Source organism: Bombyx mori, chromosome 21, assembly GCF_030269925.1.
Source record: "Bombyx mori chromosome 21, ASM3026992v2".
Lineage (NCBI taxonomy): Eukaryota > Metazoa > Arthropoda > Insecta > Lepidoptera > Bombycidae > Bombyx > Bombyx mori.
In genome coordinates, this window is record NC_085127.1 from 3046813 (window position 1) to 3071018 (window position 24206).

The window sequence follows — 24206 nt, forward strand, 5'->3', positions numbered from 1 at the left end:
ACGGAAGCCGCTATTTTTCAACAAAAAAAATTAGGTACGAATTCTAAGTCACTGCGACAAAAAAAAAGGTGCAAATAGAAAACTTTATACGTCAACAGGAAAAGCAGCAAAAAATCGGTGGGACCTATAAAAATTATCTATTTACGACTCGAGATTAATCCGCTGTGAACCAAAATGTATCAGGGGCGCGTTCCGCGGGGGCGGCTCCGAAATTTATTCGACCTAGGGGTGCTATTTATATCGTCGTTATAAAAATGAAGTGCGGTTATCTTGAAGACGTAAAAACGTGTTCGGAATAACAATTGCAGTCTCAAAATTTCAGTATTTAAGATTCAAGTTAAATTAATAGAAGACATTTAAATTAGTTTCATCCTGACAATGTGGGGTTCTTAACAAATTTATTAAGCAGGTTAAGAGAAAAAACCGAGAAACTCAGCGATCAAAAAATTGTAATACTATCGGTTAGTTCTACTGAGAAGCAGCAAAACTGTTGTCCAAAGATATCATAGCCAATTCCGACATATTTATTAAAAGCAAACTTTAGATGAATTATGCTATCAGTGTAGTCTTATTAGAATGTTTGGAACAAATCCATTTCTTATATTAGGTCAGTCATATTTGAATATAATATATTATTTTTAACAATCAATTAATACTCTTGATAACCAATAATATAAAAATAGAATATAATTGAAACAGATTAACAACGGCAAGAAATAGAAGATTTTCATTCTCTATCTTTGTTTTCAAAGTTTTATTTTTTATTTTTTCTCATATTGATGTAATTGTTTGGGGAGTAGTTTAGATTACCGCTAGAGAGTTTGATATTTCGAAAACTACGAATCCGATCCACGCTAAGTCAGAACACAGAAGAGGCAATAAGGTTAGTTTTCATCTCCATATCTCGTTTCGACACTCCGCCCTCCTGAGGCTTAAGACAAAACGATTGTTCGCCTACCAGATAATGCTCTTTCAGCGTGACAAGTCACGGATTGCCAAATCAATAAAGAAACTCATGGGAAAGTAGAAGATATAACGGATGTAATTACATCATACTGAAGAAACGTAAGCTACTTCTCTAGAAGATCCTAGAGAGATTTTTCTAATGAACAACCGGACATATTAAAATTTAGCATCTAAGGTATTCCGACTCTCCGACTCTAATATCTCTACGAATACGTATCTAATATCTCTATGGTAGGCAGCGGCTTGGCTTTGCCCCTGGCATTGCTGAAGTCCATGGGCGACGGTAACCATCAGGTGGACCGTATGCTCGTCTGCCTACAAGGGCAATAAAAACAAAAAAAAAGAATAAAGACTGCCATAAAAGAACTGAGAGATTGAATCAATTGTTTTAAAATAATACTTTATATTTTATTTTACTGTAATAAAGAAATTGAAAATTGGCAATGCGAACAACAATTCAGCATCGGTCCTCGGGGGTTTCGGAGCAAGAACTGCACTTGTTAGTTTGTTAAATCGGTTAAAATTCGTCGTGGCTTCGTCTCATTCCCCTAGGACCCATCCGAGCCAGCGCAGTCACTTTCATAATAGGATTTCAGCTTTTTTTCCACAAATAGCTTACGCTGGTAGCGACTTAGACGTGACTGTTGTGAATAAAAGCAAATAAATATTTGCGACTAAGCATGCTTACTCAATATAGCTTACATCGTCTAGCTTACATCGTCCGCATGTGACTTTAGGAAACTTAATTGTGCCTAAACCTACAATCTCTCGATTGTGATCATGTATATTGCCTGATTATAAGCTTAGGCCTACGATATCACCATTGTTTTTTGATGTCAACCGAAATTTTGATCAGTTTCTTATTGATCACATACGTCTGACGTATATCTCTCCATCTATTCTAGCGAATTAAGACTTTCCTGTCTAGAAATTAAAATAAATTTATATATTTCTTGTCACTGACGATAAGGATAGAAAATTTGATAAAACAGATTTTGTACTCATCTACTGCCACACAAGATAAAAACTATATATATTTAGAAGCTTTTATCTAGAAAAGTAAAGTTACAATACAACCAGCATCAGTTTAATAAGATGAATTACCGTATTAACCCAAGTAGTGTCACGCCTCTTATAAAGTTTTCCCACACCGGTTTGCAGATTCAAAGCAAAGTATTCCAATGTTTCCTTTAAATGAGGGCTAAATATGTCATAATATCTATCTATCTATAAGCTAATATCCTCCAAGATTGTCACAAAATTCTTGCGAACGGTTTTTGGCTAAAGAGTTCTAGTGACAGGGACAAGACCAGGAATATCCCGGAATATCTCTACAAGTGGCAAACGGTCCGTCTCAATTGAGAAAAAAGTCCGAGATAAGATAAATTTTAAGGGGCTTAGATGAAGATGTTTAGTGCGTCAGATTGCCGACGTACAATTTGGATGTGTTAAATGTCAGATAATAAATATTATAAAGCTTGAAGAGTTTGTTTGTTTGAACGCGCTAATCTCAAGAACTACCGGTCCGATTTATATCATCGATATAACATCACGCTAAGACCAAGGCAGGCGGAGCACCAATAAATAATGTTTCAAAATCGGGGTTTCTTCCCCTTTTGAGAGCTTCCACTGCGTGCGCTACGGAAACGGTTAAAGTTTCGCTAAAGTAATGTATGAGAGAATTGTTCCCCTTTAAAAGATCTAAAAAAAAGTCCGCGACAGCATATATCTATATGTTCAGGTTGGCTCACTATAACGTTTTTTATGCTGACCAAATTTGTTCTAAAATAAAGCATTATATGTGAACTATTCCACGCGGACGAAGTCGCGGGCAAAAGCTAGTGTCAGATATTTCTTAAAACTAAGATCATTTAGCAAAAAAATATATGATATTCCCCAATAAAAAGTCGTGTTTCTCACAAGTAGCACACGAGTTCTGTTAATTTGCCGAACATTAAATGGATTAATAGCAGTAATCGGGAGTTGGGGCGTCTTCGCTGAACGAATCGCGCCTAGGGGAGTTCAATGACAGAGCGAATGCTCACAAAGTGCTTACGCAGGTGGGGTAGTGAAGATAATGGTTAATCAGATATGTTCTGAATTTGCGGTACGCATTACGGTTTGTATCTAACAGCCATGTTTTTTGGAAGGTCTTATGAATATCGATAATTGCAAGCCTCGTCTATAAAAGTATATTTCATGATGCTGTAAAATCGCCTAGTGCTGTTAAGTGGTTACCGGAGCCTATAGACATCTACAACGTAAATGCGGTCACCCACTTTAAGATATGAGTTCTAAAGTCTCAGTATGGGTCAATGGCTGCCTCACCCTTCAAACCCAAATGCATTACTGCTTCACGGCAGAAATAGGCAGGGTGGCTACCCTTGCGGACTCGAAATTATAATTTTGCAGGTTTGATTTTTATTACACGATGTTATACCTTCACCGTGGAAGTCAATCGTGAACATTTGTCAAGTACGTATTTCATTAGAAAAATTGGTACCCGCCAGCGAGATTCGAACACCGTTGCATCATCGTTCGAAACGAATGCACCGGACGTCTTATCCTTTAGGCCACGACGACTTAGACACGTAATTACTCTGTTGATACATAGCCAAAACGATCCCTTGAAAAAAACTGCGGATAACAACTTACGGATGGATAATGATCATACGATTCATAAATCTAAAGCCTCATTAAAAACTTCAAATACAAGAAACAAAAATATAGCGTTATATTAAAAAAGTCGTCTGTAAAATAAAGAAATAAATTCTTATTAAGACAAGCGCAAACTAGAACAGCTCCTTTTAACAATCTTAATGATGCACTTTTATAAGAGTTGACCAAACGTAGGTATGACTTCTTAATCGCCTCTTTGTTCTAAGTATTGTCTCTGACTTACTTAGAAAAACTTAAAAAAAAAAATTATCGTTATTACAATTTTACAAATAAATAATAGTTTAAAAAAATAACAAAATACGCTTTTATAGAATATACAACAAAAAAATAGAAAATAAATTTTAATAAATTTGAATTAAAAATAGTGTAAGAAAAAAATATTTAATTGTAAAAAAGCGTGCCAAATTTCAAGTTAATCCGACGTTTTGAAGGGGGCAAAATCCTGTTCAAAGATTCCGTTACAAACATACATACATACGTTTTTTTTTTTTTTTTATATGATTGAAAGTTTACTGGTGGCCCGAAGGCCTTTCCAGTTTCACCAGGACAGGTGGGCGAGCAAAGGCTCAGCCAAGAGGGGTGGGATTTGCTAACAACTGCCCGAGCGCCTCCGAAGGAGACCTAACAACTCAAGAGCAATTGTTTCGCGAATGAATCTACTACCGGATCGGAATCGCGACCCGCTGAGAAGATCCGGCGAGAAACTCAGCGGGCTGATGCATGGGTTAGGTTGCACGTCGACCTCTTTGTCGAGTTCGACGAGTACGGTTACCGGGGTCCCTAAGTCTGCCCCTAGTATTAGAGCTGAAGGCATCTAATGCAAAGGTTATTGGATCTGATGGATCCGTAAGGACGTGTCTAGGGCGTCGACGGTGACTGGCTCCTGCATGATCAGGATTCGGGGAGTAGTCAGCGGCGGCAACGATAAGGCGATTATCATGACGCATAGCCTTATCGAAGTATCGTTCCGACGCTGACTTCATGTATTTCCGAATTGATTCGAGGCCCAGGTCGTCGTGTAGGTCAACGTTCCTCACGAACCACGGAGCCCCGACAGCTAACCTGCAAAAGCGGGATTGTAGGGATTGGAGGGTGTCTATGTGTGTGCGGGCCGCGTGAGCGAACACCACACTCGCGTAAGTCATGACGGGCCTTATGCAAGTTTTGTAAAGTGTCACCTTGTTCCGAAGGGACATTTTACTCCGCTTACAGATCATGGGGTAGAGTCTACCGAGAATAAACGCGGCACGGTCACGGACTGATTTTATATGCGGGCGGAATGTCATCGATGCATCCAGGGTCACGCCCAGGTACTTGACCTTCCTGGCCCAGGGTATGGGTTGTCTAAAGAGAGTAATCGGGGGTGTGAGATTCCTCCTCCTAATCCGGGAGGAAATCCGTGTGGAGCTTCCCCTCTGAAATAGCACCGCAGTACTTTTCGCTGGGTTGATGTCTATGCGCCATTTTCGGAACCACTGTCCTAGGGCTAGGGCTGCGCTCTGAAGCTTCTTCGCGATTAGGGACTTATTTCTACTAGAATAGTAAACAGTCGTGTCGTCGGCGAATAAAGCTAAATGGGTCGGCGGCGACCGGGGAATATCGTTGACGAATAAGCTAAATAGGAGGGGTGAGAGGACAGAGCCTTGCGGGACTCCAGCTGTGAGAGGTCGTGGGGAGGAGCGGGTTCCCTCGACTCGATATCGAAAAGAGCGGTTCGACAAGAAGTCCCGTATGATGAGCACGAGACTATCCGGCACGCCCATGTTGAATAGTTTGAAAATCAAACCATTGTGCCAGACTTTGTCGAACGCTTTTGCGACGTCGAAGAAGAGAGCTCCCGTGTATAACGGTTTTGGTCGATTAAGCCCCACAAGAATGTGCTCCGTGAGGCGGTGCACCTGTTGAACGCATGAGTGATTTGTACGGAATCCGAATTGTTCATCGATAAGAATGCCCTTGGATGAGACGAAGTCTCTGAGGCGTTTGTAGAGCAGACGCTCATACAGTTTGCCTAGAGACATGAGGAGGCTAATCGGGCGGTAGCTCGTCGGATGATTTTTTGGTTTACCGGGTTTATGTATGCCGATAACGTCCGCTTCTTTCCACACCGCGGGAAAGATACAGTTCGCCATAGCGGTATTGAAAATAGATGCCAACATCACGATGAGTTGGACGGGTAGAAGTTTAATAACGCGGTTGGATATACCGTCGGAACCGGGAGCCTTGCGAGGACGTAGGTCTTTGATCAAGTCTTTAACTTCCATCGGGGTGACGGGTGGTAACGCATCAGAGGGTGGCAAGGAGGCTCTGCGTTCTACCTCACTGTCTACTAATTCTACATGAACAGGGTCCACGGATTGAGTGCTGGGCGTGCACTGGGTTTGCAATGTATCGGCCAGCAGCTCTGCTTTTTCGTCATCATCGAACGCCGCGAGTCGGCCTGAGGGGCCTACGAGGGGGGGCATAGTTACTACCGTATCCGATTTGAGAGTACGAGCTAAGCGGTAGTAAGACCTTTGGGAGGGCGCGAGTCCTTCTAAGAAATCAGACCATCTGGCATCTCGGACTTCGGCGATGCGAGACTTTACGTCGCGTTGTAGGGCACGCATTCGAATACGATTTTCCGCGGTAGGATACCTGTCGTAGGCGCGTATCGAGGCGTTCTTAGCTCTAAGGAGTTCCCTAATATCGTCGGACAATTTGAAGCGGTGAAGGAAGTCCTCCGCTACAACTTGTTTCGATGACCTATCTAATGTCGAGGTGATGTGTGACGTTAAGATGTCTATGGCTTTAGCGGTATCCTGAGGAGACGGGATAGAGTCCGGGTTAAACGGGAGCGATGGTGGATCAGATTCAGCCAGGCTGATGCCCAGCGTGTGCCAATCCACCACAGTCCTCGTGACGGGAACGGAATCGGGAGCGCGACCGAGCTTCATAACGACGGGACGGTGGTCTGAATCTAACTCTGAAACTACTTCGATCGAGTGTAAGCGCAGAGTTACGTTTTTTAATAACGCTATGTCGAGTATATCCGGGCGATGCGCGATATTTAGCGGGTAGTGAGTCGGGGTTAGCGGAGCGACGATATCGAAGGCGAGATCATCGACTAACGCGTCAAGCCGCCTGCCATTCGGGGTTGTGGTGTGTGAGTTCCACCTGATGTGTTTACAATTTAGGTCGCCCGCCAGAATGACAGAGCTCCCCATACCGAGCAGCGCCTCGATATCACTGCTTAGAACGATCTTATCCGGTGGAAGATAAACGGACGCGATAACGATCGGCGCGTGTCCCGTCAGTGAGATTCGGCACACTGATGCTTCGATATTAGCGAGCGCGGGAGGATCGAGCGGGACGCAATGCAGGGCTCTTCTATAGTAAATGACGGTACCACCACCACGGGCAGAGAGCCTGTCGTTCCTGACCATGTTATAGTTCGCGATTTTAGGGTCACGGCGCGCGGGCTTAAGTAGGGTCTCCTGCACTAAAAAGATATCAATTTGGTGGTCACGCAAAAAGTCAGAAACCTGATCACGTTGATTTGCGAGACCGTAAGCGTTAAAAAATCCTATCGTTACGGATAGGGGCTTTATTCTACTTATATACGCCATTGATTACCGGCGGAGTGAGGGGAGGACGTACGTATTTAATGACGCGTATACGTCGGCGTATTCCTGCACAACGGCGATAAAGTGTTGTGCAGTGGAGGCAGCGCGAATGGCGTCGCCCAAAGCGTTAACGCGCTCAAAGTTGATCGACTGAAAGAAGTCGATCGCTAAAGCGAGATTGTCGGACGCGGTCGGAGGGCAAGTCGCGGGAGAGGGACGAGTCGCGGGGGCGGGACGAATCGCGGAGGAGGGAGTTGTAGCCGTGTTCGTGTACGGCAGCGGTTTTGCCCAGGCCGAGACACTGGGCACCGCCGCCGGAACGAACGCTGGCTTAGCCTGCGACGCAGAGGGTGCCGAGGCTTTGATGTCTGGGCCGGAAGCTCGGAGGCGGTTTTGGCGGGCGACGCGGCGATTTATTTTAGGGGCTTGGGGGCAACCACGGTAATTCGCGGGGTGACCCTGTGTTCGACACAGGACGCAGCTAGGCGGTTCCGTCGCGGTTTTTTGGTCGCGAGCGCAGAGGGCCGTGGCGTGATCGCCCAAACACTTAACACATCGGGGGCGCGCGTGACAGTTACGGGAAGAGTGCCCGTACAATTGACAGTTATGGCACTGGCTAGGAGTGCCTTTTTTATGGGGGGCTTCGACAGCGATACCAGAGAGCCTACAGACGGTCTGTGTGTTAAAGATTTTCTTACCCTCGGGGGTAGGCTGGAGAGCGACTAGAACCATATTATATGGCTCCCTACCGCGACCGGTGTGCATACGGTGCACAGAATTCACTGGTAGGCCTTGTTCTAACAGGTCGGCTTTTACGAGCTCTACATCTAACTCTTTAGGGATTCCGCGTATTACAACGCGGAGTTCGCGCTCCTCCTGGAGCGTATACGTATGGAAACTTATACGCTCCTTACGGAGGTAAGAAGAGAGGGCCCTATGGTCGTCGGGTGTTTGAACCTTAATTTGAATGCCGTTCGCGAGGTTACGGGCATTCGTGAAATTTATATTTTTGGCCTTAAGGGCCAGGCAAACTCGATCCCAAGCTGCCTTCTCCTGAAGGATAACCGGGGGAGGGGTCTGGGTTTTATTTTGTGCCACCGGACGCGGCGACGGAGTGGCACGGGCTGGGGGCGCAACGGGAGTCTGAGGGCGGGGGCGCGACGCGTTCACGGCTTTGCTAATTTTAGCGGCCGCGGGAGCTCGAGACTCCGCGGCACGCTTCTTACCCTTCTGTACCAGGGTGAATCCATCCGTCGATGAGGCGGGGGCGAGGTCGACCTCCATGTCCGAGTCAGAGTCGGAGCACGAGGAGGCGGGTGCAGGCGACCTACGAGCAAGTGTAGGTGTTTTAGAGGGCGCGACGGAGGCCGCGGATGATCGCTCAGCTGAAACGATGGTCACGGCGGACGACGCAGCAGTTTTTCTCGCCAGTATAGGCGACACGGGAGCGGCAGGCACGACAGAGGCTGCGGTGCTCAATGCAGAAGCTCTGCACGCAGGTACAGGCGACGCAGGAGCAGCGAGCGCGGCGGAGTCCTCGAGAGGGCTCGCAGTGTGATTGGCCTTGAAGGCCAAAAACTCCGAGGCGAGCTGTGGGTGGCGAAGTCGGAGGAATTCCGCGAATACAGCGTCCATGATCGCTGAGTACCCAGGTGGGGCGGCCCCGGGTCTTGAAAACACTCGCCTTGCGGCGAGGCCCCAACTTCTCGGACCTGAGCGGTTCTATTGAACACAGGTGGCAATGCGGCGCGATTACTACAGGACAAAGAAAAAGCACAACAAAACAGAAATTACGAAAAGAAACAAAACAAATAAATACTTGCAGGAAACCACTTTGTCGGCAGATGTACCACGAACACAGAAACAACAAAAGGAAACAAAACAAATAAAAACTTCCAGAAAGAGCACTTAGTCGGCAGATGTACCACAAACACAGGCCGCGCGAACAATGGCCGGGCTAACAAAAGCCGGGCGAACAAAGACCGGGCGATCGAGTGGACGATGAGCACGTCCGCACGTGACGGGTGCCTCTATCGGAATGACATACATACGTCTGAAGCTAATAAAAGCGTATTAAAAAGAAGTACTTTCATTCTCTAATGTCGGCATTACGGGATAATGTCACTGAATTATGAAACCTGGATCTATGGATAATGTCAATGAGACAACTGTCATTGACGAATGTCAGTTTATTACTGCCATACATACACTAAAATTCCAATGTATTTTTTTATTTGTGCTACCCTACGAACAAATAATAAGGTGCTACCTCCAAACATTTTGTAGGTAAACCGATTTTAATATTTTTTTTCAAGCCGGTGCTTCACACGAGTTTCCATTTAAAAATTTATCACAAGATCTAATCAATAGTTTTTAAGCTATCCTTCCTAATGCATATTGACTTTGATTACATTATTGATATTCTGGTTTTCTAGTATTTAAGGGCGGTTTCTTTTTTGGTCCAAATTTAGTATTATTAATGGTCAAGAACAGTTTTTTTTTATATAATTTATGCCTATATATTATACATGCGTTATGTGTAAAATTTTTCGCAACATTCCACTGCATAGTATATTGCATTAAATCAGAGATTCAGAAATTGTAACTTTGCGTAATTACTTGATGTAGGGGATATTATGAGCCCCCGCATGATTATGTATCGCCATTAGAGCCTATTGTGATTCCTGGAGTTAATATTCCGAGCGGTATTCCGTATCAGATTAATTAACAAGCTCTGATCAGCTTGAACGGTATCTATCCGTCTCTGTCTACTTCATCATCATTCTTTCCTATTACCCTCTGCTGGGGTGTAGGGCTCGAATCAAATTTTTCCACTTATATCGGTCTTGGGCAGTCTGTTCTAGCTCCTCCCACATCATGCCCAAGACCCCTAGCTCCTGCTCCACCGAGCGACGCCAAGTTGTTCTGGGGCGGCCTCTCTTCCTTTTGCCAGACACTTTCCAGGTCAGTGCTCTCTTTGATAGGTGGGTATCGGGCTTTCTCAAAGTGTGACCAATCCAATGCCACTTCTCTGTCTACTTATGTAAAAGAAATCTTTGGAAGCAATTTTCACCGACTTTAAGACGTTTGGTTAACTGAATCATTTGCACTCGATACATGACAGTGCAGATAGCTAGCTATAAATAGCCGATGACGATGCAAATGTTTCTACTCCGTTCTACAATGTACCATAGATTGCCAAAATAAATAAATATATTTTTTTCGGCTTATTATTAAAGCGTGTATTTTAATCATTATTATTAATTAGAATAACACTCGATCCGTGCAAGTCCCTCACTTGAAGTATTCAGGAAGGCATTAAAGGAGCACTATCTATTAATTTAGTATTACTTATATGTATTTATTTTATGTATTTCATTATATATGTACGTGTATGTATATGTTTATGTTATTTATGTGTGTAATTGTGTATGTATATAGTCTGATATATTATGTATTAGTGTTTATTTTTATTATTGTTATTGTCTATTGTATCAATAATTAAATTAATTAGATTGTACTCATCTACCCACTCATGTAAAGCTTTCCTTCTTTGAGAACGGTTAGCTGGTAGATAACTCAATTGTTGAGTTAAGCTCGCCATTTTTTATATCTTATCGCAATTACTGTATTATATTAACTGTGTGTACAAATAAAGAATAAAATAATAAATAATAATAATAAATCCAATTGGCGTCTAAGTCTTGAGAGAGCAACGCGGCACTTCACTCTCGGATATGCTCTGTAAGTCAAAGGTCTGGCAACATGTGGAATATTCTTATCTTTGGACTGGATATCCTAAACGAAAGCCACTTGTAATTATTTTTTACAAAATATATCGAGCTCACAGCCCAACCAGTTTGAAATATGTATAGGGTTTTTCATTCAGTATGGACGCTCGAACTTTGACAGCTCATAGCAGCCATCGTGGTAAAGCAATAGCTATCAAATTTGGCATTAACACATATTTAGTCGTAACATCACACCATGGAATGCTACACGCTCGTCTGGCGGTATCATTGGCCCTTATTTCTTCGAAGATGCGCCAGAAGCCGCGCTCAATGTCAATGGCGACCGATATCGATGATAACAAGCTTTTTGTGGCCTAGAATAGATGGTATGAATCTCACACCATGTGGTTGTGGTGTCATACAAGGTCTTAAGCGTCCCGTACCGCAGGAATGGAAACAATAAAAAGATTAGTGCCGCTGTCAACGTGCTAGACCGCGATCACTACAATTACTATACTTACTGTGCAACTCATCTGTAATACGTCAAACGAGAAAGGGGACATATCGCTTAAATATTTTTCGATTCTCTGTTTGTTATGTGTCGTATGCTAACCGGAGAGAGCGCTAAGGATTATTTTGAAATCACCGTGCTTCAAATTGGGATACTAGCTCTCGATTTCCCGAGCGCTTTAAGGAATATTATCTTCAAAGCTAAAATAGAATCAATGTATGACAGCTTACGACCAGAGAGCGGACGTAATTATACTGAACGAGAGGTCCCGCAGTAGTCGAAATTCGACTATAATTAATTGGAATTGTAAGTTTGTACACAATTATTATTGTATTTTATACTTCTATAATCACAAATTTCGCCAAGACTACACTATAAAAAATATTAACAAAGACAAACAATATTTAATCTATTCTCAATCTGACAACAGACGTCAAGAACAAAAATTTGACAATAAATAGTATGCATGCGTGTGTGCGTCAAATACATGGTATGTAGTGTGTGTAATGTTTTCTTTATTGATTTAATGTATCTTTTATGCATTAATTTTTTTATTAGCATTGTGCACTTCTTCTCTATATTCTCTATAAGTGTGGAAAACTTCATACTCCTCAGTTCGCGCAATTTTCGTAAAAAGGGATACAAAGTTTTTGCTTCGCGTATTAATATATAGATTGTAAAACGAACATTGTACTATGTAACATATTTACGAAAAATACAATACACTTAATGACATGAAAGGATCGTGAATCTCACTCGATTTTAGGCAATTAATCGATATTTTAAGGAGATTCAATCCTATTGAATATTTAAATCTGTAATACCTTCGTCGAAGGCAATTTCGTAAATTACAACTAAGACCTTGTGTTCTCGAATTAATTCGGGGCATTAATCGAACGGGTGCTGTTTTAATGTTTGTTTTTGTTTGACGGTGCTTTGTTTGTTTAAGATTTTGTGATTTAGGGAATTTCTTACTATTATCGATATTATAATTCATCTGATTCTTACGACTATTAAGAATTTTGTTGTATCCTCTATCTATATATTAGTACGTGAAGCAAAAACTTTGTACCCCTTTTTACGAAAATTGCGCGGACGGAGGAGCATGAAATATCTCACGCTCATAGACAATATAGAGAAGGAATGCAAAATGCTAATGTTTTTTTAATTATGTATAAAAATCGGCACGACATGAAAACCCTCTTGTCGTGGCCGCCGGGAATTACATACCCGATCCTGTAGGCCGAATGGTAAATAAACGACGTGGCCCAAAACACGTCATTACGGATCCTCCTGATCCATTAACGGTGCTTTTAGGGACTACAAGCACCGGTCACCGTCCTCGTCGAACCCGTCCCTTGCGACGAAGGGCTCGACGAGCGAATTAACCTATAGACACAGCCCACTGAGTTTCTCGCTGGATCTTCTCAGTGGGTCGCGTTTCCGATCCGGTGGTAGATTCTGCGAAGCACTCCTCTTGCTAAGGCCAGTGTTAACAACACTCTGGTTTGAGCCCCGTGAGCTCACCTACATGATAGGGCGAAGCTGAAATAGCCTCTCAAGGCTATCAGCATAGGTAGGAGAAAAAAAAAATTTAAGGAAGGTAATATGCCTCGCAAAACCACGCTTCTTCCATTCCAATTTCGCGCTAAACGTTCTGAACTCTTTACAGTTCTCAGGAGTTCATGGAGCATAATTTTTCAGCAACGTTAATTACCACGAAATCTCCAAGTATTAAATGTAGTAGGTATAATACTCGTGGTATTGCATACTTTAGAACTTGTATACAGAACCAGAGTTTAATTGTCAAAGTAATTTCAATCATATATACGGATGCAAGTTTTTTTTAATTTATTGAAGCTAGCAATTCACTAGCTGCCAAGATAATTAACGTTTTGTTTAGTTACCAATCACATAAAACTTAAATCCTTTTTCGTCAAAAACTTACCTCATTATCCTTGTCAGCATCTTTAATGTGTTGAGCGATGAATCTGACACTCTTCAGGGCAGCAGCGACTTCAGGCGACAAATGGCGAGGCAGCATATTCTCAGATTCGGTTACTGGTGAACAAATATTTTGGCGAGGATATGTCATGTGAGGTCTTTAAGGAGTATTCTAGTTCAACTGATAAAAAAACCGGTATTACAATTTAAATGAGACAACATCTTGAGATGCTGATGCAGGATTTTGCTTATACCCATAGACGTATACCAGATCGCCAAGCCGAATGTTGATCTGGCTTCGAAGGCAAAACAAATTAAATTGGAAGTCTACAAATAAAATATTTGCCACTACCCCTCAAACGGACAAAACAAGATCAAGTTAATCTTAGATTTGGGCTCGGCACTCACAAGAACATAACATACCTGAAGGTCTCTGGTGTGCGCTGGCTCCCATCATGTCGTCTTCAGGAGCAGGAGACTTGCGGTAATCTCCGTTGTCACATTTCGAATCTCCGAAAGCGTCAGTCAAACTATCTCGACTGTTCAAAAATTGAATTTTAATTCTACCATTGTCAGCATACATAAATTTTCTAAGGATAGTTAGATCTACAATGTGACCTCCATCTTGTCTATTTCCGCCGCCAAGCTATGCGTTCCAGTTTCAAGGCTCTGACAGCTTTTCTATAATGTAATTGGCAATTAACCCTCATGTCTCAAGACAACATTCACGTTATGATATCTATGAAATCCATTTTCACTTAACCCCAGTATTGTTTCTCCCCTCCTTCGAAATTTCATTAATTACTTAATAAACTTTACTTTCCTGCGTATACTCTAGTTACACAGTCGCGTTACTCAAATACACATTTCAATTCGCAAAGTAACATCTTAAATTTTCATTTCCATAATTTCACTTGTAATCTGAAACTTTGTTTTACGGCCAAACATTAAAAAGCATTAAATGGAAGCGTTAAATGCCTAAAGCCTGTTAAGCCCCGGGATTGTGCTTTACTTAGCCATAACTTTAACTTAATGAAACTTAATACTGTTGTTATAGACTTTCGCGAGACATTAAAAGTAAGTAATCAGTACTTTATGAAAGTCAAGGTTAGATGAAAAGATGCTACGTTGAAAATAATGATTAGATTGCTTCCTTCATTGGCTTACGTAGGAAAATCAGTGTTCACAACGCTAACGGACTGACTACCGTGGCAACATAACAAACATATTATATAAAATGTTATAAAAAAAAGGTTTTGTTTTTGTTTTTTCGTTACATTCTTCGATAAATTGTTTTTTTTTTTGTTCGTCGAACTGGATAAGTCTATAAAAAAGAGAGAGAGAAAGAAAGAGAAGATTCCAATCTCAAGCCTACGCGGTATTTCCTTGATGTAGACTGGAGTGGACGCTTAGATGGAAGAGCAATGCAGATGTTTAAGGGATTGAATTCCAAAAGTGGCGTGATGACCCGTTCATTCAACTCCGACCAAAAGAAGACCGAAGCCACAATCGCATCACAATGTCAATATGAGACATTTGCTCACCTCATTTCCAATTCGTTGGTGTATCCATTAGATACGAACGTGTCATCGTAGTCTGGAAGCGAGTACTTCGTCCTCCTCATCATCAAGAGTTTGGGCATCAGCTGAAGGAATAACTTCTTCATCCACGGCGACATTGTGTGCGTTGACGGAGACCTAGTGAGAATAATTTGTAATTTTTTTCATTTTTCATTTCTATTTTTTTTTCCTGCCTAAGCTGATAGCCTTGAGAGGCTATTTCAGCGTAACCTTAGCTAGTAGGTGAGCTCACGGGGCTCAAGCCGGAGTGATGCTAAACACTGACCCTAGCAAGAGCAGTGCTTCGCAGAATCTACCACCGGAACGGAAACGCGACCCACTGAGACGATCCGGCGAGAAACTCCGTGGGATGAGTCTGTGGTTTAATTCACTCGTCGAGCCCTTCATCGCTAGCGACGGGTTCGACGAGGACGGTGAACGGGTTAATTTCTAATAAGGCCATTCACGTTACGCTGTCAATTCAAAATAAGATTTTATTTAACGAGTTATTCATCTATGTAAACTTTTCCTAAAATAACAAAAGCTGTTCAAAGTAACAAGTAAATGCGGAAAGGCGAATCGCCAACGTCCAAGGTACTTCGATGACGTCATGACTTCAAGCATAGCCGCCCGGTGTATCCTAGTCTTATAGCTTGTATAAGACTATATAGGTATTCAAATATTGAAGACAGAAATCTTTTTTTTTAAATTAATATCGAACTTAGCACGTGTCCATGACTGACTTTCATGATGAGAGAGAATGCCGTGTAATAAACATCAAACTTGCAAAATTTGAGTTTGTATAATTAGTGGTCTTATGAGCCCGCACCGATAAGTACCACCAGCCCGCCTATTTTTGCCGTGAAGCAGTAATGCGTTTCAGTTTGAAGGGTGTGGCAGCCGTTGTATTGTAAAACTGAGACCTTAGAACTCATGTGAAGTGAACTCAAGAAGAGTGGCATTTAGACCCCTTAACGCCAGGTGGGCTACGGGCTCATCAAGCCATACAAATAAATAAATAACATTTAAGCACTCTTGAGGGTATGCCGTCATTTCTCTGAAGCAATATTCACGGGCTTAAAATTACAAGTGTCCTTTTTTATATTATTTATTGGCTTAAATTCTATTCCCTTAGTCAACTCTCAATAATTACATACTTTTTTCTACGAATATATTTAATCTGAATTGTAGTGAAATAAAATTAAATAATAATTAAAACTATGCTATGGATTAATCTCTAGTTTATTAGCTTATTATTATGTCCAACATAACCAAACAAAACAAAAAACTGCGCGTATTAAATAAATTTCCCGCGTTTCCGCCAAAAAATCAAACCAATGTCCAATAAAACGCCAGTGTTGCTATATGTAATATAAGAAATAAACGATAATTTTTCTTAATTCGGGACATGAATTTCGTAATCCTTTTTAATTTCATACAAAATCGCACAAGCTATATCGTTTTCTCGCACTTAAAACTGTATAATCTCAAAACTTACTAATTTTACAGGAGAGGGTTTTAAAGGTTAAACCTTTAAAACAGTTTCCCATGATCTGTCTTTTAAAGTAAGATCAAATTATGTATTAATTTTGTTAATAGTAGTCAAAATATAGGTAACCTAAAAAAAACCTTAACTACGCTCTATTGACAGTATTCATGAGATAATACTGGTGATACCAGATGATTATTGCATATTAACTCAATTTCGAATATTTTTTAAAATTGTACACTTTTAATGCGAAAAGACGATATGTGCGGTGATAAAACTCTTAATCTTTTGAATTCTCAGAGTAATATAATAAATACGTCTTGTTCAGAACCGCATCGGGTCGGCATTGCGTCCAGCATTGTTGGCGGTATAAGCGATCGTTTTATGGAAATACAGGCGCGAACGGCATAAATCTATTTCGTCTATTGTGTGTTGTCGACGCGATAACGCTCCGAGTATGTAGTAGGTGAATTATTTACTGCTTTAAATTAAACCCACCAGATGCAAGCCAATGTTGTACGCAGGCTTTCGCTTTAGTCCAAATGTCAGTTTCAATTGAAACGTATTATTGCATCTAGGGTGGGCTCACGCAAAAGTTCTAAAGTGACAACTTTTTTTTTTTATTACTTAGATGGGTGGACGAGCTCACGGCCCACCTGGTGTTAAGTGGTTACTGGAGCCCATGGACATCCACAACGTAAATGCGCCACCCACCTTGAGATATAAGTTCTAAGGTCTCAAGTATAGTTACAACGGCTGCCCTACCCTTCAAACCGAAATGCATTACTGCTTCACGGCAGAAATAGGCAGGGTGGTGGTACCTACCCGTGCGGACTCACAAGACGTCCTACCACCAGTAACTTCTTTTGCATTGTTTTGATTTGAAAAGCAATGAAACGAAAAAGTGACATTAAAAAGAGACGGACTCATAAATTCATAAGATTTAACATGGGAGAAAATAAGATAGGAAGCATTATACAGTGTTTCATATATTCGTTGTTCTCTTTGTGCTCTGCTTCGTACCTAATATTCGTAATTAATACATTCTGAATAAATCTATGTAATATACACGAATAAAATAGGAAATAATTAATAAACTTTATAATATCACTATAATCATTACTAAAACTTACAAATATCCGAAATTTTACATTCGTCTCATTATCTTAAAAACAACATTTTTGAAGGTTTTACTTCTACCACATATGAATTGCACATATGTTTTTAAGCTATTGCATAGCTTTTATCGCGGCGACCGAATCAAGAAATTCCGTAACCGGAAAAAACCTAACACCCCCACTCCGCCTACTAGCGTTACCAGCTCGCGATCAACACATTAACATGTTGCGCTTGTGGAGTGTTTGTGAATAAGCGCGCGGCGTGACAACGCACTGCATACGCATCATGAAAAGTCTGCCCATCTCTCTCTCGCGCGGTCTAGCTTATGAGTGTGAAGGAGACAGTTAATGTTTTGCTTTTGTTAATGTTTATAAATATAGCGTGGCCTTATTTTATTATTATTGTTTTAATAATGCTATGCAATAGCTTTACCATGGGAGTCCCCGATTGCCACACGTTTTTTCCCCTTCATAATGCTTATACGTTTTTACTCAGAATAATGATACCTTATTCATTCGAATAATTCGAATTCCGACATAATCGCATCCTTTCACTATTAACACACCAGACCTCGACGCCGATGTATATATTACAACTCTCACTTCAATAAGCCGAGTCCTGATGAAGTACCGTCAGCAACGAAAGCGATTTGTTTCTTCGTCGGCCTCATGCCGCGAAGCAGTCATGTGTTTCGAATTGTAACGTGTGATTACCGTTATATAATACAATTTATAATTTAATTAATTGTAGGACTTTGACCGCATTTTTCTTACTGTACGCGACAGTCATTCCGTGATGTATATTAATTTCAATTACCACTTAACACCTGATCACCAATTAAGCCAACAAGTTTTTTTTTTTTATTGCTCAGATGAGTAGACGAGCTCACAGCCCACCTGGTGTGAAGTGGTTACTGGTGCCCATAGACATCTACGCTGTAACTGCGCCACCCACCTTGAGATATAAGTTCTAAGGTCTCAGTATAGTTACAACGGCTGCTTCACCCTTCAAACCGAAACGCATTACTGCTTCACGGCAGAAATAGGCACCTACCCGCGCGGACTCACAAGAGGTCCTACCACCAGTAGGTAAAGTTAGCTTAATAAATAATTTCAAATTTAATTTATAAAATACTTTTTGTCTAATTAGTTTCGTTCATTGTACTGTAAAAGGTGTGTTTTGATTTCAATATTTTATCCTATGTTTGTATTTAATCATTTAATTTAAAAAATCCTACCTATTCGATGGTAGCTTAAGAGGCTATTCCCGCTACGCCCAGACGGGTAAGTGAGCTCTCGGGCTCAACCTGAGATAATTTGCTTGCCTTAGCAAGAGCAGTGTTTCGCAGAATCTTCCACCAGATCGGAATCGTGACCCACTGAGAAGATCCGGTGAGAAACACCGCCGTGTCTATGGGTAATACCATAGACGTGCTACTTCCTCACGCTGTCTGCAAGCCGGCGCGCACATAATATATACAGCTTCTACACAACCTTACCTAAAATGCACGTTTAGCACGCAGACAGTCATCCAAACGCTTAGCGACACCAAGATCATTGTGAACAGCAAATATTTTCCTAAAAGTGGTATCGCCAGCGATGTGGGCGGTATTATCTCGGCAAGGAGCAGGAAAAACACCGTCAATGACACCAGGATCGAGATGCTTAATGATATCTACGAGAGAGAAATAAGGAATTTGCTCGCTGCACGACCCGATGCTGCTGCGGGGTTAGGACTTTCGGATGATAACATTAAATTCATCGAGGATCCCGTTTAGATTCGACTATAAAGTTCTAATATTGTATTGTAATTTATTTCGTTCATCACTAGTTGAAGTTCTAATTAAACTAACGAAACAAAAGAACAATGCATCAATTATAAATGATTGATTGATCACACCAGAAATTAAACTAAAACCAATTAATTATTGACATTTCATGTACATTAATTGTAACGATATAAATCAATATGTAGGCTATCTACTTTTAAAATAGAGCACTGTTCTATTGACTGATGTTTTTATATTGGAAAGTAAACATCGCGTCTTTGAGATATGTAATGAGTAAGGATGTTAATTTCTGACATCCTCGATGAATAGAGGCTTAATTTGCCCTCGAAAAACTCTGTCCTCAATCCATTCGTGCAGCCCGCGTCGGACAGCGAGCTATGTTATTTACCTGAAATGCACGTTTACTATGCACACAGTGACCAATACGCTGAGCGAGACGAGTATCATGGTGAATAGAAGATATTTCCCGAGCAATGGGATTGCCAGGGATGTTGGCGGGATGATCTCGGCCAAACCGAGGAAGAACACAGTGAGGGACACCAGGATGGAGATGCAGAGCGAAATCTAGGGAAGAGAAGTCTCTTTTGAGTTACTGTCGCTTAGTAGTGTTAGATTTTGTGCACTGGTTTCATTTAAGTACGATGCGTCAAAAAGTAACCTTCCGGCTAATTCATTCGCTCTCACTCAACAAATATTAGTGTTATTCACAAATTACGTATACTAGTACATAGTTGTGGGTAGATTTAAAAAAACCAGTACCACAAAAATCCGGCCAATCGTGTCAATTGTCTTTCCACTTATCATAAAGTCGCACGTGTTAGACGCGTTTTAATGCCAATCAGTGATCATTTGTTCACTACAAAATTTTCCATGCAAGCTATTCATAAATGTGTTAATTCATAAATCGAAATGTGTAGTTATTCATTCTATACATACTGAATTGTATCTACGGTAAAATTTCGAAAGATATCTCCATTTATTTCGGTCGATGTGTTGAAGGCGTGTATGTACAAAAACAAATCTGTTTCATCTAAAATCTAAGGGACAAGGGAACACAAACTATTTGGTAAAATTTGAAATAGTTTTTTTTTTTAAATCCAATTACACGTAATGAAGAATAAGTTGAGAGGTAAGTAGAATTCACACACATGCGTAGATTTTTTTAGAGGGTTGATCAAAACGAAATTTGTTATAAAATAGTATCAAAACGGGATCAAAACGGAAAATACATTAAACAGAGTAAAAATAGTAAGTACATTAAACAGAAGTAAACGTATATAGATGGCATAACAGATTTATTTTCAATCAGTGGAAAGACAACAATAATTTTGATGACTCTAACACAATCACACAGCCAACTAGCATAATCAAAAAAGACTAAGGATGACTCAAAGATGGATCGTGGAGATAAGAAGGATGACTGTCGATCTAATAAGAACATGCCCTGAATATCCCATTCACGATGTTACATCGAAAGCAAATTTATTTTCAGAAAATGTTTTAACATTCTGTCATTTTCACTAAAAACATTAACAATTTCTTTTCAATATTTTCATTGGATCTATAAATATTTAGAGGGTAGATTGTTAAGTTTTATTCATGACAGAACATTGGTCACTTAATGATTCTAGACACTCGTCACTCAGGGAATAAATAATGTAAGTTCACTGACCTTCTCACCCGAATCCGAGGGTAGATAGAAAACTAAGACGGTCAAAAACGTCAAACCCACACAGGGTATAATCAGGTTGACGGTATAGAACAATGTTTTTCTGCGCATCGTCAGTTTGAATGTTATGTCTGAAATTTAAAATTTTGTCAGATTAAGTCAACAAAAAAAGAAACCCAAAACGGAGGTGTATTTATCAACTACATCTAACTTCTTTTTAAACTTGGAACTTGTTTCATAGTTGATCCAAGCAAAGAGACTTTTCTAGATTTCATGATATTATTTTATATCACATTATTTTTCCATTCTGTTAATGACCAAATGAAATGTGTCCTAAAATAAATAATAGTTTTAAAAAACTAACAAAATACGCTTTTATAGAAAATTCATGGTGCATGGTATCAGTAGCTATAAATATTTTATGAACAGACATGAGTAGAATGGTTATTTTGATAATATCCTGAAAAGCACCCCACGCTTTTTTTACAATAAAATCATTTTTTATTACACTATTTTTAATTCAAATTTATTAAAATTTATTTTCTATTTTTTAGTTGGATTTTCTATAAAAGCGTATTTTGTTCGCGTCTTTAAACTATTATTTATTTTTCATTTTTTAGTTGAATTTCAATTTTTTCAATTATTTTTTTTCAACTTTATTTTAATATTGAATTGTCATCGGTTCTCAATAAGTATACTCAATAAGTGTACCAAATTTCGAGTTAATCCGACGTATTGAAGGGGGTCTAAATCATGTTTAAAAAATTCCGTTACATACTAACATACATACGTCTGAAGCTAATAAAAGCGTGTTAATATAATTTATTGCTTCTAATGAATGTGGTAATTCTCACCAGAAAAAGGCTCGGGGCAACAAGGGTAGTACTCTTCGTTCCTCGTAGCCGGTACTTCAAGTATATCCCACTCGACTGACAAATAAAACTCGCTTAGATCAATACCGACGTGAACTAGACTGCTTCCGGAAGACTGGTCCATATGTTTAAGGTCAACCTGAATATAAAAAAAAATAAGAGGTGAAAATAGTAAAAAGTGGGTAGGTAGGTTGGACTTGTTGTGGACGCATGACTAGGAACCACCACCCTATCTTTTTTTTTATAGCTTTGATGGGTGGACGAGCTCACAACCCACCTGGTGTTAAGTGGTTACTGGAGAGCCCATAGGCATCTAAGACGTAAATGCCGCCACCCACCTTGAGATATAAGTTCTAAGGTCTCAAGTATAGTTAAAACAGCTGCCCCACTCTTCAAACCGAAACGCATTACTGCTTCACGGCAGAAATAGGCAGGGTGGTGGTACCTACCCGTGCGGACTCACAAGAGGTCCTACCACTAGTAATAACGCAAATTATAATTTTGCGGGTTTGATTTTTATTACACGATGTTATTCCTTAACCGTGGAAGTCAATCGTGAACATTTGTTGAGTACGTATTTCATTAGAAAAATTGGTACCCGCCTGGGATTCGAACACTGGTGCATCGCTCAACACGAATGCACCGGACATCTTATCTCTTAGGCCACGACGCCTATTTATACAAAATAGAAATAAGAATACTAGGTACGATTACTGATGATAGAGCATCTACTGGGGCCGCACGGGTAGGTACCACCACCATGTATATACTTTCAGCTTAAAGCTGAAGAAGCCGCTATACTATAGAAATTAGATTTAGAACTCATCGGCATTTAAGTTGTAGATGTCGATAAGCTTCCTTAACTACTCAATACCAGGTCATGACCCCGTCCACCCGTGTAATAAAAAGGTAGAATTGGCTTCAATTCATCCAAAATTTACCTGAGCTCCATTATAGGTCCAAGAACCAAACTTCATGAAGCATGTTTGTTCATCAAATGGAAAGTATTCGACGTTGATCTCGCAGGAGGATTTGTAGATCGCTGGCGGCTTCCAGTTCACTTCGCCGGTGTACTTCAAGGTTGCTTTGGTCATTAAAGTTACCTGAAACAAAATTTGTTAATGGTTACTTATTGCGTTTAGAAAATCGTCGAGTTTCTTGTAAGCGAGGAAATCTATATATATAAAAATGAATTGCTGTTCGCTAGTCTCACTAAAACTCGAGAACGGCTGGACCGATTTGGCTAATTTTGGTCTTGAATTATTTGTGGAAGTCCAGAGAAGGTTTAAAATGTTTAAAATGCTCGGAATTAAATAAAAATAACAATTTTGTTTTTTCTTTGATGTGTCTCCCGTCGGACCGATACATTTTGTTTGTTTTAAGTTTATTTTATACAAAAGTTTAAGTCTTTTAATTATCGATTGAGGCACTATGGAATCCGCCGGGTCAGCTAGTTGTATATGAAAATTTTGATGCTCGATAGCTTAATGGACGAGTACCTAACTGTGTTCGGTTAAGATCATCGAACTATTAGTAAGTATATAAAACCAGGATTATAATTCCAAATAAACGAACTTCATTTGAAACTCACCATTTTTTTTTAAAATATCTTTATGATAACTATAATTTTTTATAAAGCTAAAATTATCCACACTGACCAATCACAACAATGCTAAACACATTCATCGGGTCCTAGTATGATATTTCTACAACACAATAGATACCAGAAACATAATGTATAAACAAAAACTAACCCAGAATTCGAACAAAAATAGTCTATCAAAATATAATAATATGTGATAAGGCGATCGAAATTCAAACTCACTTCATAATTACCATCCCAGTTGTTGTAGAGCACGATGTCGGGCAACCAAATGTGCTCCGACGGTACGTACAGCATTTCCACTCCTCCGTAGTCGTCTGGGTTCCATTGCAATTTATAGTCAAACCATTTCTGAAAAACACGACAGCGAAATTACAATAAGTTCGCAGCCCTTCCTCGTTTAAAACATTAATGTTTTTGTTACCTTGCTTTCTTTAACAGTGTTTATGAGTTTCATGTTTTCAATTCGTGCATAGAACTACAAATTTATACATGAATTGGGTAACAAAGAGTTTTGAAAGCCATTGCATAGGTCAACGGGAAAACTAAGCTAATTTGTAGGTTTACCGATATAAATTCCTTGGCTGCTTTTTTCAATAAATGTTCTCAAAAGAAAATTGTTTTAATAAAACCGTGATTTGACCTCATTGCTCAAGGCGGCCTGCTTAAC

General features: G+C 40.2%; 1 protein-coding gene across 6 annotated transcripts in view; it reads right to left on the minus strand.

Moving 5' to 3' along the window:
* nAChRa8 (nicotinic acetylcholine receptor subunit alpha 8) overlaps positions 1 to 24206 on the minus strand; it is a 47611-nt gene that overhangs the window by 9300 nt on the left and 14105 nt on the right. For 3 of the 6 annotated variants that reach the window (XM_038018317.2, XM_062674530.1, NM_001109920.1), the window contains 8 exon segments: positions 23759 to 23887; positions 22875 to 23036; positions 21916 to 22072; positions 21065 to 21192; positions 19781 to 19956; positions 14981 to 15133; positions 13860 to 13975; positions 13441 to 13553 (listed from right to left, as the gene is read on the minus strand). In XM_038018317.2, the coding sequence (XP_037874245.1) occupies positions 13441 to 13553; positions 13860 to 13975; positions 14981 to 15133; positions 19781 to 19956; positions 21065 to 21192; positions 21916 to 22072; positions 22875 to 23036; positions 23759 to 23887 (1134 nt within the window). 6 annotated transcript variants of the gene reach the window in all.